The sequence below is a fragment of the Dipodomys merriami genome, unplaced genomic scaffold (genome assembly GCF_024711535.1).
Source record: "Dipodomys merriami isolate MVZ:Mamm:240054 unplaced genomic scaffold, mDipMer1.0.p SCAF_5, whole genome shotgun sequence".
Classification (NCBI taxonomy): domain Eukaryota; kingdom Metazoa; phylum Chordata; class Mammalia; order Rodentia; family Heteromyidae; genus Dipodomys; species Dipodomys merriami.
This window is the reverse complement of record NW_027206068.1, coordinates 32,997,654-33,015,368: the sequence shown is the minus strand read 5'-3', so window position 1 is coordinate 33,015,368 and position 17,715 is coordinate 32,997,654. Positions and strand designations below refer to the sequence as shown.

General features: G+C 35.5%; 1 protein-coding gene across 2 annotated transcripts in view; it reads left to right on the top strand.

Moving 5' to 3' along the window:
• The window catches only part of Hgf (hepatocyte growth factor), a 69,879-nt gene that overhangs the window by 29,394 nt on the left and 22,770 nt on the right, over positions 1-17,715 (top strand). For both annotated transcript variants that reach the window (XM_069996355.1, XM_069996354.1), the window contains exons 8-9: positions 10,383-10,557; positions 15,029-15,156. In XM_069996355.1, coding sequence (XP_069852456.1) covers positions 10,383-10,557; positions 15,029-15,156 — 303 coding nt within the window. The remainder of the gene's footprint in view (positions 1-10,382; positions 10,558-15,028; positions 15,157-17,715) is intronic.

Here is a 17,715-nt window from a genome sequence, read left to right as displayed (position 1 = left end):
ATCTATGATTCTTATTTCAATTGTGCACAAACTGTTGTGGTGGGGTCTATAAAGAAAGGTGTGAAGACAGGAATGTGTAGGCTGCCTTGTGATAAATACTGAAGAAATGGGAAGTTGATTATATGAGTAGGGAATGGAGCAAATGGAAAGAAGATGAGAAAAATTAAAGTAATAGATGAGAAAATAAGCAGGAGAATGTTTTGCTATCCATTGGAATCTAGAATAGCAGTTTCCAAACTGTTGTACATGAAACCAGAGGGACATGGACTCTCTCTGTGGTCTGTGAGGATGGGTATTTTAAGGGGCTCTTGTTCCAATATAGTTCTAATCAATACAGATTCTTTCTCCAAGGCCTCAGCTTGAATTGCATATGCTCCTCAGATGTCAAGTAAATCTAACACTACTTTCTCCATTCATTCTTTTGTACTTTGAAGGAAAATAAAGGGAAATGTCCCATCCCACCTGAATTTTACTCCTGTGCATTTCCCTGGGCTGGAAGAGATCTTTGTCTATTTTCCTCTTATATTGTGGATGAGTTATAATTCCTTAACTCTCTTTAACACCTATACATATACACATGTGTACTTCTCTGTGTATATGTATTAGAACCTTGAAATCACAAGAAATTTCAAAAGTAATTTAATTATATGAAAACCATTCAAGGAATTATGATGAAATGAGAAACAACAAGATTGTCCCAACTATAATACAAAAGGTACAGGTTAGTAGGAAATAAAGAGTAGACATTAATGTAGAAAGGAAAGCAAGATACAGAAATATGTGAACAATATTAACCAGGTAGAATGACTAGTAAATATAATAAATTGTGTGTAGTAGAAAATCATGGAGGAAAAAAAATAAAATACTGCAAGCGAGCAAGCATATGCATATGTAAGAGCATTAGTCTGAGGACAGAGATGAATACTTGAAATTCACTGTTGGTGTTTGCACTCCTGGCACATACCAATTCAGTCTTCTCTATGGAGTTGTATAGTGTTATAAGTGAGTGGTGACAGTAAGAACCTTGAACATAAGGCTATCTCAGTTAGCAATTAGAGAACACGAAGAGGCGTATTAGCTCCTTTCTTTAGATCTGAATAGCTCTAATAAGTCAATCACTTTTCCTAGAGATAGATGAAACAAGATAGACCTAGTGCTATAATAAAGGTGGAATTTCTGACCTTTATTCTATCTTATTTTATTTATTTTTTTGTCAGTCATGGGGCCTGAACTCTGGGCCTGCGGCTGTCCCTCAGCTCTTTAGCTCAAGGCTACATTCTACCACTTGAGCCATAGCACCACTTTTGGCTTTTTCTGCTTATGTGCTACTGAGAAATTGAACCCGGGCCCTCATGCATTCAAGGCAAGCACTCTACTACTGAGCCACCTTCCCTGCCCCAGATCTTTATTTTTACACACGCTAATAAAGCAAAAGCTGATAATGTCTTGGTATTGAGATACTCACACTTTCCAAATTTGAATATTGCTCTCTGTTCCCTTTTGTGATGGATAATAAGTTTGCTGCTGTCATCCAGCTTCCAAACTTCTGTCTTACAATTGGTGTCATTAGCAGTGAAGGATGTGGACTGCTTATTATCTGCAAATGTTCATTGGGAAGCTCTGCCACAAGCCTTCCTTCACACCATATTCCTCACACAGACATGTATACCCATTTGTCAAGAGCCCACAACCATTCCAGCTGCATACATTTTGGCAGAGTTCTGAGTATATGGAATTTTAAGACATTGCAAACATAAAATAAGATTTAGAGTCCTTCAAAGTGTGCAAATGAAGTACTTATTTTGTAATAAGTTCATATTGTTATTAAGTTTGTTCTATGTATTAATTCACTCTTTTTCATAGAAATAATATGGGTTGAGTCTAATTGTGTTTTCTAAAGTGAACTATAGTATGTCTCTGAAGTTGCAAAACTCCCTTTTATGTCTTAAGGACCATCATCTTTTCCCTGAAATAGTTTTTCTTGTGCTGTTTAAACTCATTGATTATTTAACACCATTTAAAAACTTCTTGGGCTGAAGACATCTGTAGACTTTTTGTGCCTGTACCAGTGCTTGAACTAGAGAGCTTCATATACTGTTGCTCACCTTGCTTACTCATGGCTGGTATTCTGCCACTTCAGACATGCCCTCAATGGAGCATTTTGGTGGAAAATTAGAAGAGGAGTATAAGGGACCTTTCTACTTGATCTAACTTCCAAGCATAGTCCTTTGGATCTTAGGCTCCCGAGTAGCTAGTATGATAGGCATGAGTCACTTACATACTTTGACATGAGTGGGAACCTTATATTATCTTTACAGGTCACATGACTCTATTGTATTGGAAATTAAAACAGAAATTTGAAGGTAATCAACTATAATAGTAACGTCATTGGATATCAATATATATTCTAGCATATATATAATATATAATATAATACAAATATATATAATTAAATAGAAGTCATTTATTATAAATGAATAAACAAAAACAGTGGCATTGTAGTTTACTTTTTGTTTTTGTTTTCAAATGTATTTCTTGCAAATTTTGAAATGTCATGTTAATAGAAGACAGCTGAGTGGTTTTCGTCTACGAGGCTAGTATGTGCCACATAGCATGTGGAAAACTCGCTATGTGGAGGGTAAATTATGTCATAACATTACTATGAAGAAAGTTTTTATCTCTTTAGTTCCTGAAAGAATCGTTGGGCTCTCAGTTGTCTTTGGACCATCTGAGAATGCCATGAGTCAGAACATATAACACTGTTATAGTCCCCTAAAATATAATAATTGGGATACACTTTCTGGCTGCTCAGCTGATCCTAGCCTCTCAGGGTAACTCACTCAGTTGGAGACCTCTTCAGTCTTCTTTTCCTCTGATTTTATTCATGAATCCTGAGGTGTTGTCTGTTTTTCTGCATAAACTCCGTTTGCATGAGCAGTACCAACATTTATCAAAGTCTAAGGTCCAAAGGAGTCGATTGATACTTGACTTGGTACTGTCCTGTATTTTACATTTGATTCATCTCTAAAAGCTGTCAATTTTTCATATACTTTTCAATATAGCCATGGGGTTTATCACTGTTTCATTTATGTAGGATAGCATTGTTTTTTTTTTCATTGCAAATGTTTGAATAACCTCCACAGTTTTCTCTTTGTCCACAATTTTCCTCCTTTAGTTCCTTCTTCACAATGCAAACTGAAGGATGTCTAAAATTCTGCTGATACCTTCATTCTCAACATACAACACACAGACCCACACATGCTATAGTTAGCACTTTAGTGATTTTCTTTAATCCCAGGACAAAGATGAAGTGTATTTTCTCCTGTATGGCCTCATATATAGCTACCTTTTCCTGCATGCTTTCTTGCCTGTTTTTCCAGCTAGTTCCTTGATATCTATGTATTTCTTCTGTCCTGAATATTTTTTCTTTCTTAATCACTTGGATGAATACCTTCTTTATTCCTTATGTATTCATGCCATCAAAAACATCTCCCATATATTTCTTAGCCTTAATTTTATGTTTATTTCTGCATTTTTTTGGTTAAAGCATCTCTTCTAAAACAGTGTGTATAGGTTGTATGTGCGTATTCCTTAGTATTTACCACATAGCAATTAAAGAAGTTCAACAAAATCCCTGAGTGAATGAATGCTACCTTCCCAGAAAGTGGTATGGATTTTGTTGCTGTTGTTTTGTTTTGTTTTCTTTTTCTTTTGTCTGCTCCATTCCCAGGTAATTCTCTTGTACTTGATTTTCAGATAAAAATAAGAAAGAAAGATTTGTTTCTTATTTCTTATCCTTCAGTTTTATGTTATCCTTCAGTTTTGTGTCCCTGGGCTAGAAATGATTATTTGATTATTGTTTTGATGGATTTTTACCATTTTTACCATCAAAATAAACTATGTTTGTCCTTGATCATATCTCTATTTTTTCTTTTTCTTCCCTTTCCTTCTTATTTTTAAACTTCTAGATAATTAAGTATGCAGAGCAATTTTAGAAGTGATCTTTCTTAGCTAAATTTTATATTCAGATTATTACAACAGAATGAACTGTATCCCCTGTCAAATATAAATGCTAAAATTCTATGTCCCAGTATGATTACAAAGCTAGATGCTAATCTGGTAAAAATTAATGGTCCTATAATAAGAAGAGAGTTTTTTTTCTCCCTTGCTAATCTTGTAGCATCGTATAGTACAAGACAAAACAACAGCCATCCACAAGCCAGGAATAGCCCGCAGTAGGAACTCACGTGGCTAAGACCTGTGTCTTAGACTTCTCAGTCTATAGAATTGTGAGGAAATAAATTACTCTTGTTTAAACTATTAAGTCTGTGATATTTTTGTTACAGTAGCATGCTCAGACTGATTTGCAGAAATGTTTAAACCTTTCTCTTAGTAAAACTGAATGCTGATTTTATTTAAAGGCAACACTGTAGTTAGTGTCTCACCTCAGTAATCCTAGCTACTTAGGAGTCTGAGATCTGAGGATTGTGGTTTGAAGCCTGCCTAGGCAGGAAAAGCCCAAGAAACTCTCATCCCCAATTAACCATGACCTGTAGCTCAAGTGGTAGGGTGCTAGCTTTGAGCAAAAGAAGTCAGGAACAGCACCAAGGCCCAGAGTTCAAACTCCAGTATTCACACACACACACACACACACACACACAAACTTACACAAACACACTCAGTGTGTTGTATACTGAGAAAATTACAACAAATTATTTTTTTCTTCTTAAAGAAAATTGATTATTTCATTGAGTTTTATTAATAATCCAACAACAGAACAGAGATTCAAAGAAATAGAGCTACATTGTATCCTGAGCCGGGAAATAATGCTATCAATACACTTCACAAGAGTCTTCATGGGTTTTCCAAGTTGTCTTCTAAGAAATAAGGCTATAGAATTGAAGACCTTTCATGAAAGTCTTGTCTCTTGAGCATTCTGTACTAGAAAAGTCTTGGACAAAGTCCAGGGAAGTTTCAGATATGAATCCTGGCCTCAAATGGAAAGCAAACGTGCAAACAATTTGAGGTTTGTACTTTGGAGGTCTTTACTACTTTCCCATGTCAATTTTAAAACAAGAAGCACTTTAAATTTACAGTGAGTCAGATCCTGCCCTTTGTGTTCCAAAGAGCACAAGTGCTGTAGATGGGAGAGTGACTTTATACACTGTACTCAATCTCCAGGGACTATCATAAAGTAAATCCTATGTTTCAGCTCCTTTTCAGTTAGAAAGAGATAACCAGGCCTTTGTTCACTGATTTGCTAAGTTGTTCTTTACTATTACAAAATGAACTGAAGTACCTTATCTATATTAAGGAATCTGAATTTTCTCAGTGAGATGTTGGGGTTGAGAAAGGATTTTAAATGCAAAGTTTTACTTATCTTCTAAATAAAGCTTATAAAGCTCTTGGTGTAGCCCTTTGTAATGTATACATGCATTTGTACTCTGTGGTCTTTTTAATATTTCCCCACCAGGGTCATGTTTTTGTCTGCAGAAAATTGATCAGAGGTATTTATTTATTTTATTATTTATTTTGATATAAGTCCTATATATTTCCAATGTTCTATATATTTCATGATCCTCTTGTTTTAGTCTTCTGAGTAATAGGATTATAGACATGCACCACTAGGCCTGGTTTGATCAGATGTATTATTACCGATCTAGTTCCACTGATTTCTGTCTGTCTGGGGTACAAGATGCTTGCTCTATGAATAAGGCATATAGATGTTCTTTCTCTCATAAGAATCTATTCACACTTGAAAATTCCACAATCAGATCACAGTACATCCATACCATAATTGTAAAGAATGCTTTTAAGAGACGCATGCTGTATTTGATCATATTCTAACAGGGCAGTGAAAAATTTCAATAGCAAATGCTGTTTTCCTTAAAGTATTTCCAAACAGAAAACTTTGTGTCAATCATCAAAGGAAAACATTCCTTCACTCATAGGCCTCTGAGGATCGTATAAATATCATTATATGTGCTTCCAAAGCAAGGCCACCACTGACACAACTGGCAAAATATTTTATTTCTGAGGAGCTCTCCAAAGAGCTCTTGGTATTTTCAGGGTGAAGGCAGTAGGCATGCTTGCAAAAATGTTTATGTATATGATGATGCTGTGTTCTAAAAACACATTGCTTAGTCCCAACTTGATCAGCTTCAGCTGATATTTGGCAATGTTTCTGTGCTTCTTTAACACTTGGCTTGGCCACTGGAGGCCTTTAAAGCCTTCCCTTATTCAGACCCCTTGTTGAAGGATTAAGTACAAAGAAATGCCTTTCCCAATATTTAATAGCTGTTTCCAAATCCATTATCATGAAACATTTGTTTTGTTTTTGCATGAGCCTTTGATATTTATACAGTACAAGAGAAGAGTCTATTTGCTGCAGTTGAGGAAGAATTAATCTTATTAGAATAGTAAGCATGTGAACAGCAAAGATCAAGCATGTATGTCATGGTTAAATGGCCTATGAACAAATCAGTCACCATACTCCTTCCCTACCAGATAAAATTTATTAAACGGCTTCATAAACTCCTTAACAGCTCTTATTTATTGATGAAAATTATTTTGTTACCCTGTTGTACTAATATATCTTTATCCACCATATTATTCAGTCTGTCTACTGCCTTTAGAATTATGTGGTTTTTCTAGATGAGATCATGTCTAGCAGTTGAAGGTACTTTGTACTGAAAGAAAAATATCAGCTGAATAATGCTCATTGTGGTTAAAATTATGTGGGTATATTTCCAATGAATTAAGGCACAATGAAAAGGTGAATCTCTGAAGTTACTCAAAAGTTATATATAATTAATAATTCTTATTAAAATAATTGGTAAAAATAGTATTTTCATACAGTTTTATTTTTAATGTAGGTTGATCGTACTAAGGTTTGAACTCAGGGCCTACCACCTTCAGGGCAAGCACTCTACCACTTGAACCAGGCCTCCAGGCCTCCTCTTTGCTGGTTATTTTTGAAATAGGGTTTCTAACTTTTCTGGTTGATATTAGATCCTATTTCTCTCAGCCTCCCAAGTAGCTAAAGATTACAGATTTGAGCCACCAGTGCTTAGCTTAGAAAAAAATAATATTCTTATATTGTACAGAATATTTTACTCTCCTCTGTATTCTAAGAACCTTTACTCATGTGAAACTGTCTTCATAATATAATAGAAACAGTCCTCTGAACCTGCTTCTATGGGTAGAAGCTTCCCACAGACAGTGACTGAATCCCTAATCATTTCTGATTCTTTTCATTCTTTACTGCCTTGGTTGGTGTCTGGCAAGTCATAGTAAAGCCCAAGGAGCAGAGTATATTCATTCCTGATGGTCTCTGACTTGAATGAGTTTCTCAGAGATAGAGTTGTTTATGTGGAGCCAATGCTAACCCTAACTGAAAGACTGTGTCTCTGGGTTGCATATGTAGACTGCTCAGGTAGGTAGTGCAGAAGAAATTTCTGTCATAAGCCAAGAAAGCAAAATATAGTCAGTTGGGTAGGGAATAAAAAGGGCATTGAATTTCTCATGACAGTGTAGTCTGTGAAAAGATTCATGGAAATGTGCTTGCACTGACAGGGCACAAGATTACAGTCAGGAGATTGAGCCCATGAAATAGGTGTTTCAGCCTTTCTTCTGTTCTAACATGAGAGAATACAAAGAGTAGAGTTATGGTTAAAGGTTCTGGAGGTTGGTAGGCCAAGATGAAATGGTAGCCCCTGGTGAGGGGCCATAACATAGTAAAAAAAAAAAAAGCTGAAGAATGGGTTTGTCACATACAGCGGAGACAAAGGTTGAGGAAGACTGTGTTTCCCATCCTCCTGAGAATGAATTCAGTGTTAGGTGTTACAAGAAAGGCATTAATCCCTCCTAGTTACCTGATCATAATATCACCTTCTCCCTCCTTCTTCCGTCCTTCTTTCCCTTCCCTTTCCCTCCTCCTCCTTCTTTCTCCTCTCTCTCTCTCTCTCTCTCTCTCTCTCTCTCTCTCTCTCTCTCTCTCTCTCTCTCTCTCTCTCTCTCTCTCTCTCTCTCTCTCTCTCTCTCTCTCCCTCCCCTCTCTCCTCTTTCTCAGCAGTACCTCTTCCTTGGCCATACACACAGATTTTTTTCTTTTGTAGTTATTTTTTGAGGATATGGTCCTTCACTTTTGCTGAAGTTTGACCACAGACCTTGACCCATTTAGCCATACTTACTGTGTAGCTGGAATTATAAATATGAGCTACCATGCCCAGCGTTTTTGTACCTGAATTTCCTTGGAACTGCAATTCTGCCATCTCATTCTCCTGAGCACATAGAATTCAAAGCATATTCTACTGTGTGCCATCTGGTCTCCTCACCCCTTAGCAGGTGTGCATCCCAACCCCAGTATGAGTTTCAGAGGAGATAAGCCATCCTCAAACCATAGTAATAGAGAATCAAACTTTTCTTCTTTTAATAATAAATTAATGAATTGCTGTATTCCTAGAGACATTCAGTCTTATCTTTATTCTCATTATAGTCTTTAAAAAATTTTAGAGATGACACTGGTGTTGTAAGCTCAAGGTCTAGCACTTGCAAAGCAAACACTCTACCACTTGTGATACACATTCACACCCTTTTGCTTTAGTTATTTCTCATCTATGAGGTTGTGCTGTTTCTGGGCCAGGTTTGGATTATGTACTTAAGCATGCTTGGCTTATTCTTTGAGAGAGGGTCTTGTTAATTTTTCCTGAGCTGGCGTGAAACTGAGATTCTATTATCTTCATCTCCCAAGAAGCTGAGGTTAACTCTCTCTCATTATAGTTTTAGAATAAGATGTGAACTATACCAGTACCAGCTTTATCTTCTTTGGAGTTGTCACCATTCAAGATGTTACTATTTAACTCAAGTTATCACAAATATAGTAACTATGGCATTATTTTTTGACTATGAAATTAATTTTATTTTATATTTCACCAGAGACCTTTAAGTTAATATTAAATCATGAAGGACTAACATAGTCAGCAACAACTTTTTCTATACAAGTCATATCTTTTGTCCCAGAAGTTTTTGTTGTTGCTTAATCAATATATATTATCCATATATGTATTAATTTTCTAGACATGTCTCAGTTTGGACTTTGTAGGTCAAGCTCTCACATCTTTTTAGTCCTTATTTGGAATTTGTTGTTATGAGCCATTTTTCTATTCTACTGAAGAGCTGAATACGGATTTAAACTAATTTTTGTGTCCGTATGTCATACTGAGACTTGAACTCAGGGCCTCCTGATTGCTAAGCAGATAGTTCTACCACTTAAGTCCTGCCCCCAGCCCATTTTGCTTTAATTTAGTTTTGGAAAGGTCTCACTTTTACTCAAGGCTGGCTTTAGACTTCCATCCTTCCAAATCAGCTTCCCAAGTAGCTGAGAGATAGTCACATGCTTGATCCAAATGTAAATACTTTTAAGTGAGCTGAAGCAAATTTATTCAAAGGGAAATTAGTGAAAACTTCACATAGAACATAATCCAGTGGCTGGGTGGGTGATCATTAACGTAGTCCCTTTCTAAAGGAAACTTTTTATAATACTTCTAAAGTTAGACTGCACTTAGTTTGCCTGAACAAACTAAGTATTTGCCTGAACAAACTAAGTATACTTAATTAAATTAGTGGTACAGTTAATTAAGTTAATGGCAGTTAATGAAATTAAACAGATAGCCACATAATGTACATATGAAAGAAATAAGTATAAATAAAAATTAAGGAACCGTGTTAGATAATTTACAGTGCCAAGTATAGAAAAATTTCAGACAAATTCCTAATCTTTTAAGGCATGTCTGATTCTGCTCTCACCTTTGTAAAGAGAGAATACCAAAAATTAATATATGAAAGAAATTTATTTAAACGTTAAACTGTCCTAGATGGTTTAAAACTTGAGTCTTATCCAAAGACTTCTTGTATGAATTTCTTAAACAGTTTTATTAGAAAGAAAAAATAACTATCAGTTTAGAAAGTATTTATTACATAAGAGAAAAAATATGAGTTAATTGCATTACTGACCTAATTTGTATGTAATTAAGTTGTTTTTGAAAATAATAGTAGTCATTTCAGAAAATGTTATTTAGAAAATGTAATTTTAGAAAATGTAATTATTAGAAAATGTGATTTAGATATATCAGTAAGTTATGCTGATATATGGGAGTAAAATGACATTAAAGAAGTATTAAGGAATAATAAATCAACCTAAGGTTGGAATTAAGATGGATTGGAGCAGAGAAAATATTATTATGTTGAATTTCCATGTAATTACTACAAAAGCTAGTAGTAGTGACTGAAAAATCCTGAAAAAGAGAAATGCATATGAATTATAAGAGGCAGATAACAGGTTGAACTATTTTATTTAGGTCTCTGTTTCTTTCTATCAATAGCTCACAGCACTATAAATGACACTCATGTCCCTATGGAAACAACTGAATGCATTCAAGGTCAAGGAGAAGGTTACAGGGGAACTGTCAATACCATTTGGAATGGCATTCCTTGTCAGCGTTGGGACTCCCAGTATCCACATGAGCACGATGTAACTCCTGAAAATTTCAAGTGCAAGTGAGTACGTTTAGAGATATGCTATACATTTCAGGGGGTCTGAGGGAGATGAGATTTTGATCATTTATCCTGATCTCAGCATTTAATAATTCAATCAATGATTACCAAACATGTTTCAAACAAGTGCCTTCTCATATTTTTGTGTTACCTTGAAGAAGATATTTCCCCACTTTTTTACCTTGTTCCAGGTAATGGATGTCTTAAAGATCTGTGAACTAAATTATTTTTCACAGTTGTGTTTCAGTTTTTCAGTTGTTTCAGGACTGAAAAATGAGAAGTAAAGCAATTGTTGCAACGGATCAAGGCAAAGCAAGTGGCCCACAGTACCCACTGTACAGCTGTTTCTGGCCTACTCCTGGCAGCTTTTCACCACTTGCCTTTTCGTTGGACAGACACAGCCTCGGTGCCATGTGTTTTTAAATTGTCCACCTTGTTAGAAGGCACATGAAATGATTACATTTGGAATTTATAACACACATGTCATTCATAGTGGCTTTGCTGAAATAGCACCTATAAATAACATATATTGGATTTATGTAATTGGCTTTTAATAAAAATAGCCTAAACGTTGTGGAGTTGAGAGCTCTGTGCAGTATTGGCCTGTCTTATGCAAAAGAAGAGGTGGTGAGGGTGATTGGTGTGTTTTAGCTATTTCAGTGATTTGTTTGATCTGTGTGTTTTAGCTATTTCAGTTATTTGTTTGATCGGTGTGTTTTAGCTATTTCAGTGATTTTGTTTGTTCCCATAATAAATGCTAAACAGTTTTTATGTTTTTATAATGACTAAACTTAGACTTATCATTCTGGTTTTATTTCTCTCAGTTCCTTCAAGGAAATGTCTTCTTTATTCCTATCCCATGTGTTCACAGCTCAGAGCCAAATGAATATCAAAGAGTAAGCAGGAGGAAAGAGTAGTTACAAAGGGATTAAAGAAGACAGCATTGATAAACTTTTTAAAAATTATATTTAGTGGGGAACGAACCCAGAGCCTTGCATTTGTTAAACAGGTAGTCTAACACTTGATTCAGGTCCCCAGCTCTATTGCTCCTATGTAATAATTAGTAATTCCCAACTTAGAAATTCTGTATGTAGAAATATACAGTTTATTCTATCAGAGAAAGGGATTTAATTTATCAGCTTTTCTATTGAAACATAATTATCACAAGTTTAACTGTTACATGTTATTGGACTATAAGATGTTCTGTCTAGCTGAGCACCAGGGGCTCACGCCTGTTATCCCAGCTACTCAGGAAGCTGAGATCTGAAGATCATGGTTCAAAGCCAACCTAGGCAAGAAAGTCTGTTAGACTCTTATCTCCAATGAACCACTCAGAAAACCAAAAGTGGTGCTGTGGCTCAAGTGGTAGAACACTCCCCTTGAGCTGAAGAGCTGAGGGACAGTGTCCCAGAGTTCAAACCCCACGGCTGACAAAAAAGAAAAAGATCTTTCTAAATTTCTTATTTTTCCCAAAATACCAAACATAATTGCCTTCAGTATGGATTATTACAATATGTCAAGAATTTTTTTCAGAATATAGTTTTTCTATGTATTATTGTTTCTTATCAACAGAAAAAAGTTCTAATTAAATGCTGTCTCTGGTTCTATTAAACATTGGTTGCCCCAACACTGAGATACTTTCAAATGATAACTACTGAAACCTTACAAGCAACAATACTTCCTATGTTGATTGTGTCCCTTTCCTTTCTTCTTCCCTATTTTAGGCTAATAAAGCAGTCTCAAATTAAGACTTTCACCAGCTTTCCACATCCATTTACTTATCTTGCCTTAGCTGGATAGTGCCGAGCAATTTAACTAATAATTTATTTTTTAAACTGCATAACTGTACATCTAATGCAAAAATTAACACACATTTTAGATGAGAATACAAATTTCAAACAGAAGTAGATATTGGTTTAAAGGAAATAAAAAGTTTCATTCATCTTTTTCAGTTTCTACATTTATAAGGATTCTAAAGGTTTAGATATGTTATATTATATGAACATTTCCTTTAAGTGGATTTAATTATTGTATCAGTTTGTGTTAATACTCGCTTTGACAAGAAAAATGCTACTTCTTGTTTTTAACCAAGTACCAAACCTTTCATTAGAAACTTCTACATTTTATTTGATGTAAACCTTATATTGAGATAGAAAACCACTAAAATCCTCTTAGAGAATATCAACACAGACTTTTCTCCTATAAGTAGTGCATTTCTAATTAAAACACTGATAAAGAATGTACATATACTACATTAATAACTTGTTCTGTGGCTGAATGTCTTTACTAGAATTAAGCCTGAACTTTACAGAAATATGAATAATAATCTCAGATGAATTTTCAAAACTCAGAAAGAACTGCATTGTATTCAAAAGAAATCTATTCAGCAAATTAAATTTAAAAAAGATAATATAGAATTCAAGGAAGAAGCAGCTGGTATGCTTTGGGTAAGAAATATTTGAATAATACAAACTTCCATTTTGAATGAGAGTAGTTAAAGAGATAGTAACTTCTGCTCTGCTGTGAGAGGTATAAGTGGTTAGTGAGATAATAGCTTTTGTCATGCTGTGAGAGGTACATGTCATTTCCCTCTTATACATGACTCATGAAAATGTAATAAATAGCAGACCACTTTTTTTAAATTTTATTTTATTGCAAAGATGCTGTACAGAGGGGTTACATTTACATGAGTAAGGTACATTCCTCACTGAACATTGTTACCCACTCCATTGTTGTTCTCCCATTATCCCTTCCTTCCCCCCATTTTCTACCCCCTATGAAGATGTAAAGTTCATTTCCAGCATTGTGTCCTGTGAGTGTCATGGCTGCAACAGATCATCTTTTGTACTTCTCTCAGCATTTTGTTATTTCCCTTCCCTTCCCCCAATCAGATAAATGCATATACAAGATAGAGGATGAACGACAGAGATTCCCAGGGATAAACCAATGAAAAAAGAAAAAAGAAATAAAATAAGAAGAAAGAACTAGATATAGTACATGGAGATATCAAGGTTGACAACTGAAAAAAAATGACCTGTTGTTTTCAGGTCTTGGAGTTCATTTCAATTGGCATTATTTTGTATGGTCATATGTTCATCACTCTTGAACTATTATTATCACTCTGTCAGGACTACCTAGGCATATACTAATTATTACAAATGAGGGAAACCATAGAGCCTGTGTTTCCTTGGGTCTGGCTTACTTCACTAAATATGATTTTTTCCAAGTCTTTCCATTTCCTTACGAAAGGGCAATGCCATTCTTTCTGATAGAAGCATAAATTCCATTGTGTATATATACCACATTTTCTTGATCTACACATCTGGCATCTGGGTTGGTTCCATGTCTTAGCTATGGTAAACAGTGCTGCAATGAACATAGTTGTGCTGGTAGCTTTAGTATGGCCTTGTTTGTGATCATTTGGGTAAATGCCCAGGAGTGGGATTGCTGGATCATAAGGGAGTTCTATGTTTAGTCTTTTGAAGAACCTCCATACTGCCTTCTGGAGTGGTTGAACCAGTTTACATTCTTACCAACAGTGTAATAGTGTTTCTTTTTGGCCACATACCCACCAGCATCTGTTATTATTATTATTATTATTTTTGTCCAGGGCGGAGGACAGAACCCAGGGCCTTGCACACACTGGGCGGGCACCCTTCCGCTGGTCTAAACCCCCAGCCCCTATTATTTGTTTTCTTGATAATGGTCATAATAACTGGGGTTAGGTGGAATTTCAATGTGGTTTTGGTTTGCATTTTGTTTATGGCCAGTGACACTGAGCATTTTTTAATGTGTCTGTTGACCATTCTTATTTCCTTTACAGAGAAGTCTCTTTAATTCTTTAGCCCACTTATTAACGGGGAGGTTGTTTATCTGGGGATTTGTTATTGGATGGGGTTAATTTTTGAGTTCTAGGTATATTTTTGTATTTTTGATATAAAACCCTTGTCTAGTGAAGATCTCCCAAATCTGTGGGCTATTTATCTTGCTGTGTCCTTTTCCATGCAGAAGATCTGCAGTTTAATGAAGTTCCATTTATCCATACTTTCTTTGATTTGTTGTGTTTCTAAATCTTTATTTAGGAAGTGTTGAGCTGTGCTGAGGATCCCTTACTGTAATATTTTCAGGGTCTCTTCCTTTACCTTGAGGTCTTTGATCCATTTGGAGTTGATTTTAGTGCAGGGAAATATATAAGGATCTAATTTGTTTTCTCCATGTGTGTATTTAATTGTGCCAGCACCATTTGTTGAAGAGACTGTCTTTCTTCCATCTTATAATTTTGGCTGCCTTATCAAAGATCAGGTGCAGGCCACTGTTTTGAAATGGCAGCAGTTGGGAGTCCTATCGTTGAGAATGAGTGAAAAAAATGTAATGGTATACATGCACACACTCCAGGATTCTACAAGTGTCCCAGCACTAACTTCGTCAGTGAGGTATCTTCAGTCATTCACATTAACCTGTTTATTTCTAACAGGGACCTGAGAGAAAATTATTGCAGAAATCCAGATGGCGCTGAGTCACCCTGGTGTTTTACAAGTGACCCAAACATCCGAGTTGGCTACTGCTCCCAAATTCCAAAATGTGACGTGTCCAGTGGACAAGGTAATAGTTGACATTTTGCAGTGTATGGACATGACTAAATTCAGGAGAGATGCCTACAGGAAGGATCTTCCTCCTCCTCCCCCTCTCCCTCCTCCTCTCCCTCCCCCTTCCCCTCCCCCTCCTCCTCCTTCCCTCCCCCTCCTCCTCCTCCTGTCATGGGGCCTGAACTCTGGGTCTGGACACTGTCCCTCAGCTCTTCAGCTCAAGGTTAGCACTCTACCACTTGAGCCACAGTGCCACTTCCAGCTTTTTTGGCTTATGTGGTGCTGAGGAATCGAACATAGGACCTCATGCACTTTGCCACCGAGTCACCTTCCCAGCCCTTCTTCTTTTTTTTAACCAGCAAAAGATCTACTTCTTATTATGCTCTTCTAGCTAGTTAGCCAGTAAGATCTTTGTTTGATTAGATTTCAGAAAATGTTTATTCACTCAATACTTATATATTTATATTTTTTCTTACTTATCTGAGTGTCAGGAACAATTCTTGGATGTATACCAGTAGTGACAAGTAAATCTTCTGACACCAGAGAACTATTTTTCAGCAGACAGTGAACTTTCAAAATTAAAATGGCCATAGGTGATTATCTAAATTTTTGCTAAATGCTAGAAGGAAAACTAGTCCTGAGGTAGAGATGGTAGATGTTACTACTGTGTATTTTATAATCAAGGAAGAAGGTACCATTAAGGAGAAATGGAGTAGCACTTGCCATGGGCAGATTATGTAAAGAACATCTTAGACAGGAACCCACAGATGCTAATGAGCTGTGATGAGAGAATGCTTGAACATTGTCATTCTGAAAAGCTAGCTCTAACTTCAAAGTTCCATTTCATAGATTTCTTCCACTTAACACTTGCTCTAGGGCCAGTTGGTATAATCTACTATGAAAACACAGTTGTAAAGAGAGGAGGAATGAATCCCTTTTCAGTCAATTTCACTCTTCTTGACAGCTTATAAAGGTCATTCGGAAATAAAGTTGAAACCCATAATTAAGGGACATTTGTTGCCAGCTGACTCTGTTGCACCCTTGTCTCATTCATTTGAACAATTGCTTGTAATTTGTGGGAGGTAGGAAGAAATGAACATTTATAATAAGGAAAGCCTTGACAAATTACTGCAATTTGAGACAATTAACTCTATCAGATATTACTATATTGCATAAAGAGTTTTTGATTAAGAGCATAGCTCTGGCATATGAAGAAATAGAACAGGACACAACCACTGGCGATAAACCTGACTGCATACATATATTGTTTAAAGAGTAGTAGTAACACATACTACTGGATGAAATATTATTTTTAAGAAATATATGATGAATGGGTAAAGTCACTGTCAAAAAATAAAAATTATAAAAGCAAATCCATTCCTCATACTGTACTCAAAAATAAACTCTAAATGAATAAAATAACAGAATGAGAAAATGGAAACCTGATAGATTTCGGTGCATTAATGCCAGCACCTGAATATACAGTGTTAACAGGATGCTAAAGCACACATAGAGAACATTTTATTATAGTATAATCTGTAACAGGGAAAAAAGACATGTATGCTGGAACAGCCATACTATGGAGAACTTAAAACTTGGAAAAAATGAGTAAAAAATGATAAAACTCCTCATGAAGTGTAATAGGGTGATTTTCATGAATACAGGTTTTTTTGAAGAATGAAGGTGCAAACATGTATGCATTTTATAGTACTAGAAATATATAAAGGAATTACTCTTAGTGTGAATATGGAATATTTCCATCAAAATATAAACTTCTATCACCATAAGAAATTTGTATATTTATATTAAATGTACATATACTTATGTATGGGTGTGCATATATATCAGTTGAACTTTGACAAAAGCATAAACAGGTGGAGGTAAGGCTCAAGCCTACCTTGAGTTAGGCTTCAAGCATGGAGCGCTGAGTTCAAGCCCTGAACTACCAAACACTGTAAAGAAAAGAATCTCACCAGACCTAAGAACCAAATCAAATGAAATTACTTACTAGTCATAATGACTAGGAAGGAGAAAAGGAGTTAGTTAAGGCACACAACTGAAAAAATGACAATATAAAAAAAGATAGTATTGTCAGAGGAAAATGTTTTAATTGGTATTTTTCTCAAATATGCAAGCATTGGACTTTTTAAGTTTATGCTTTCTGAAAATAATTTGCCAATTCTACCATGTATTTTTATATTTTTGCAAAACTTCCTTACACATTCCTTATAGTGCCATTAGAAACGTGACAAAGAAGAAAATCCCACAATTGAATATTCTTTTTAATGCTTCTTTTTAACTATATTATCTGATTACTGGACAAACAAATTATTAATTCAATATTTTTATTAAGAGTTGTAACCTATTATTTGCCATAATCACAAAAGATAATATAAAATTAGTGACATGTTATATTTCAATGAATTTCATTGTAAAGATAAATTTATGTACATTTGTCAGTATCACTTGAAAGTAAAACTCATATGGTTTATTAACATAAAAACCAGTAGTGTTGGGGTGGGAAGTTGGATCAGTGGTAGAGTGCTTGCCTTGCATGCATGAGGGCCTGGGTTCG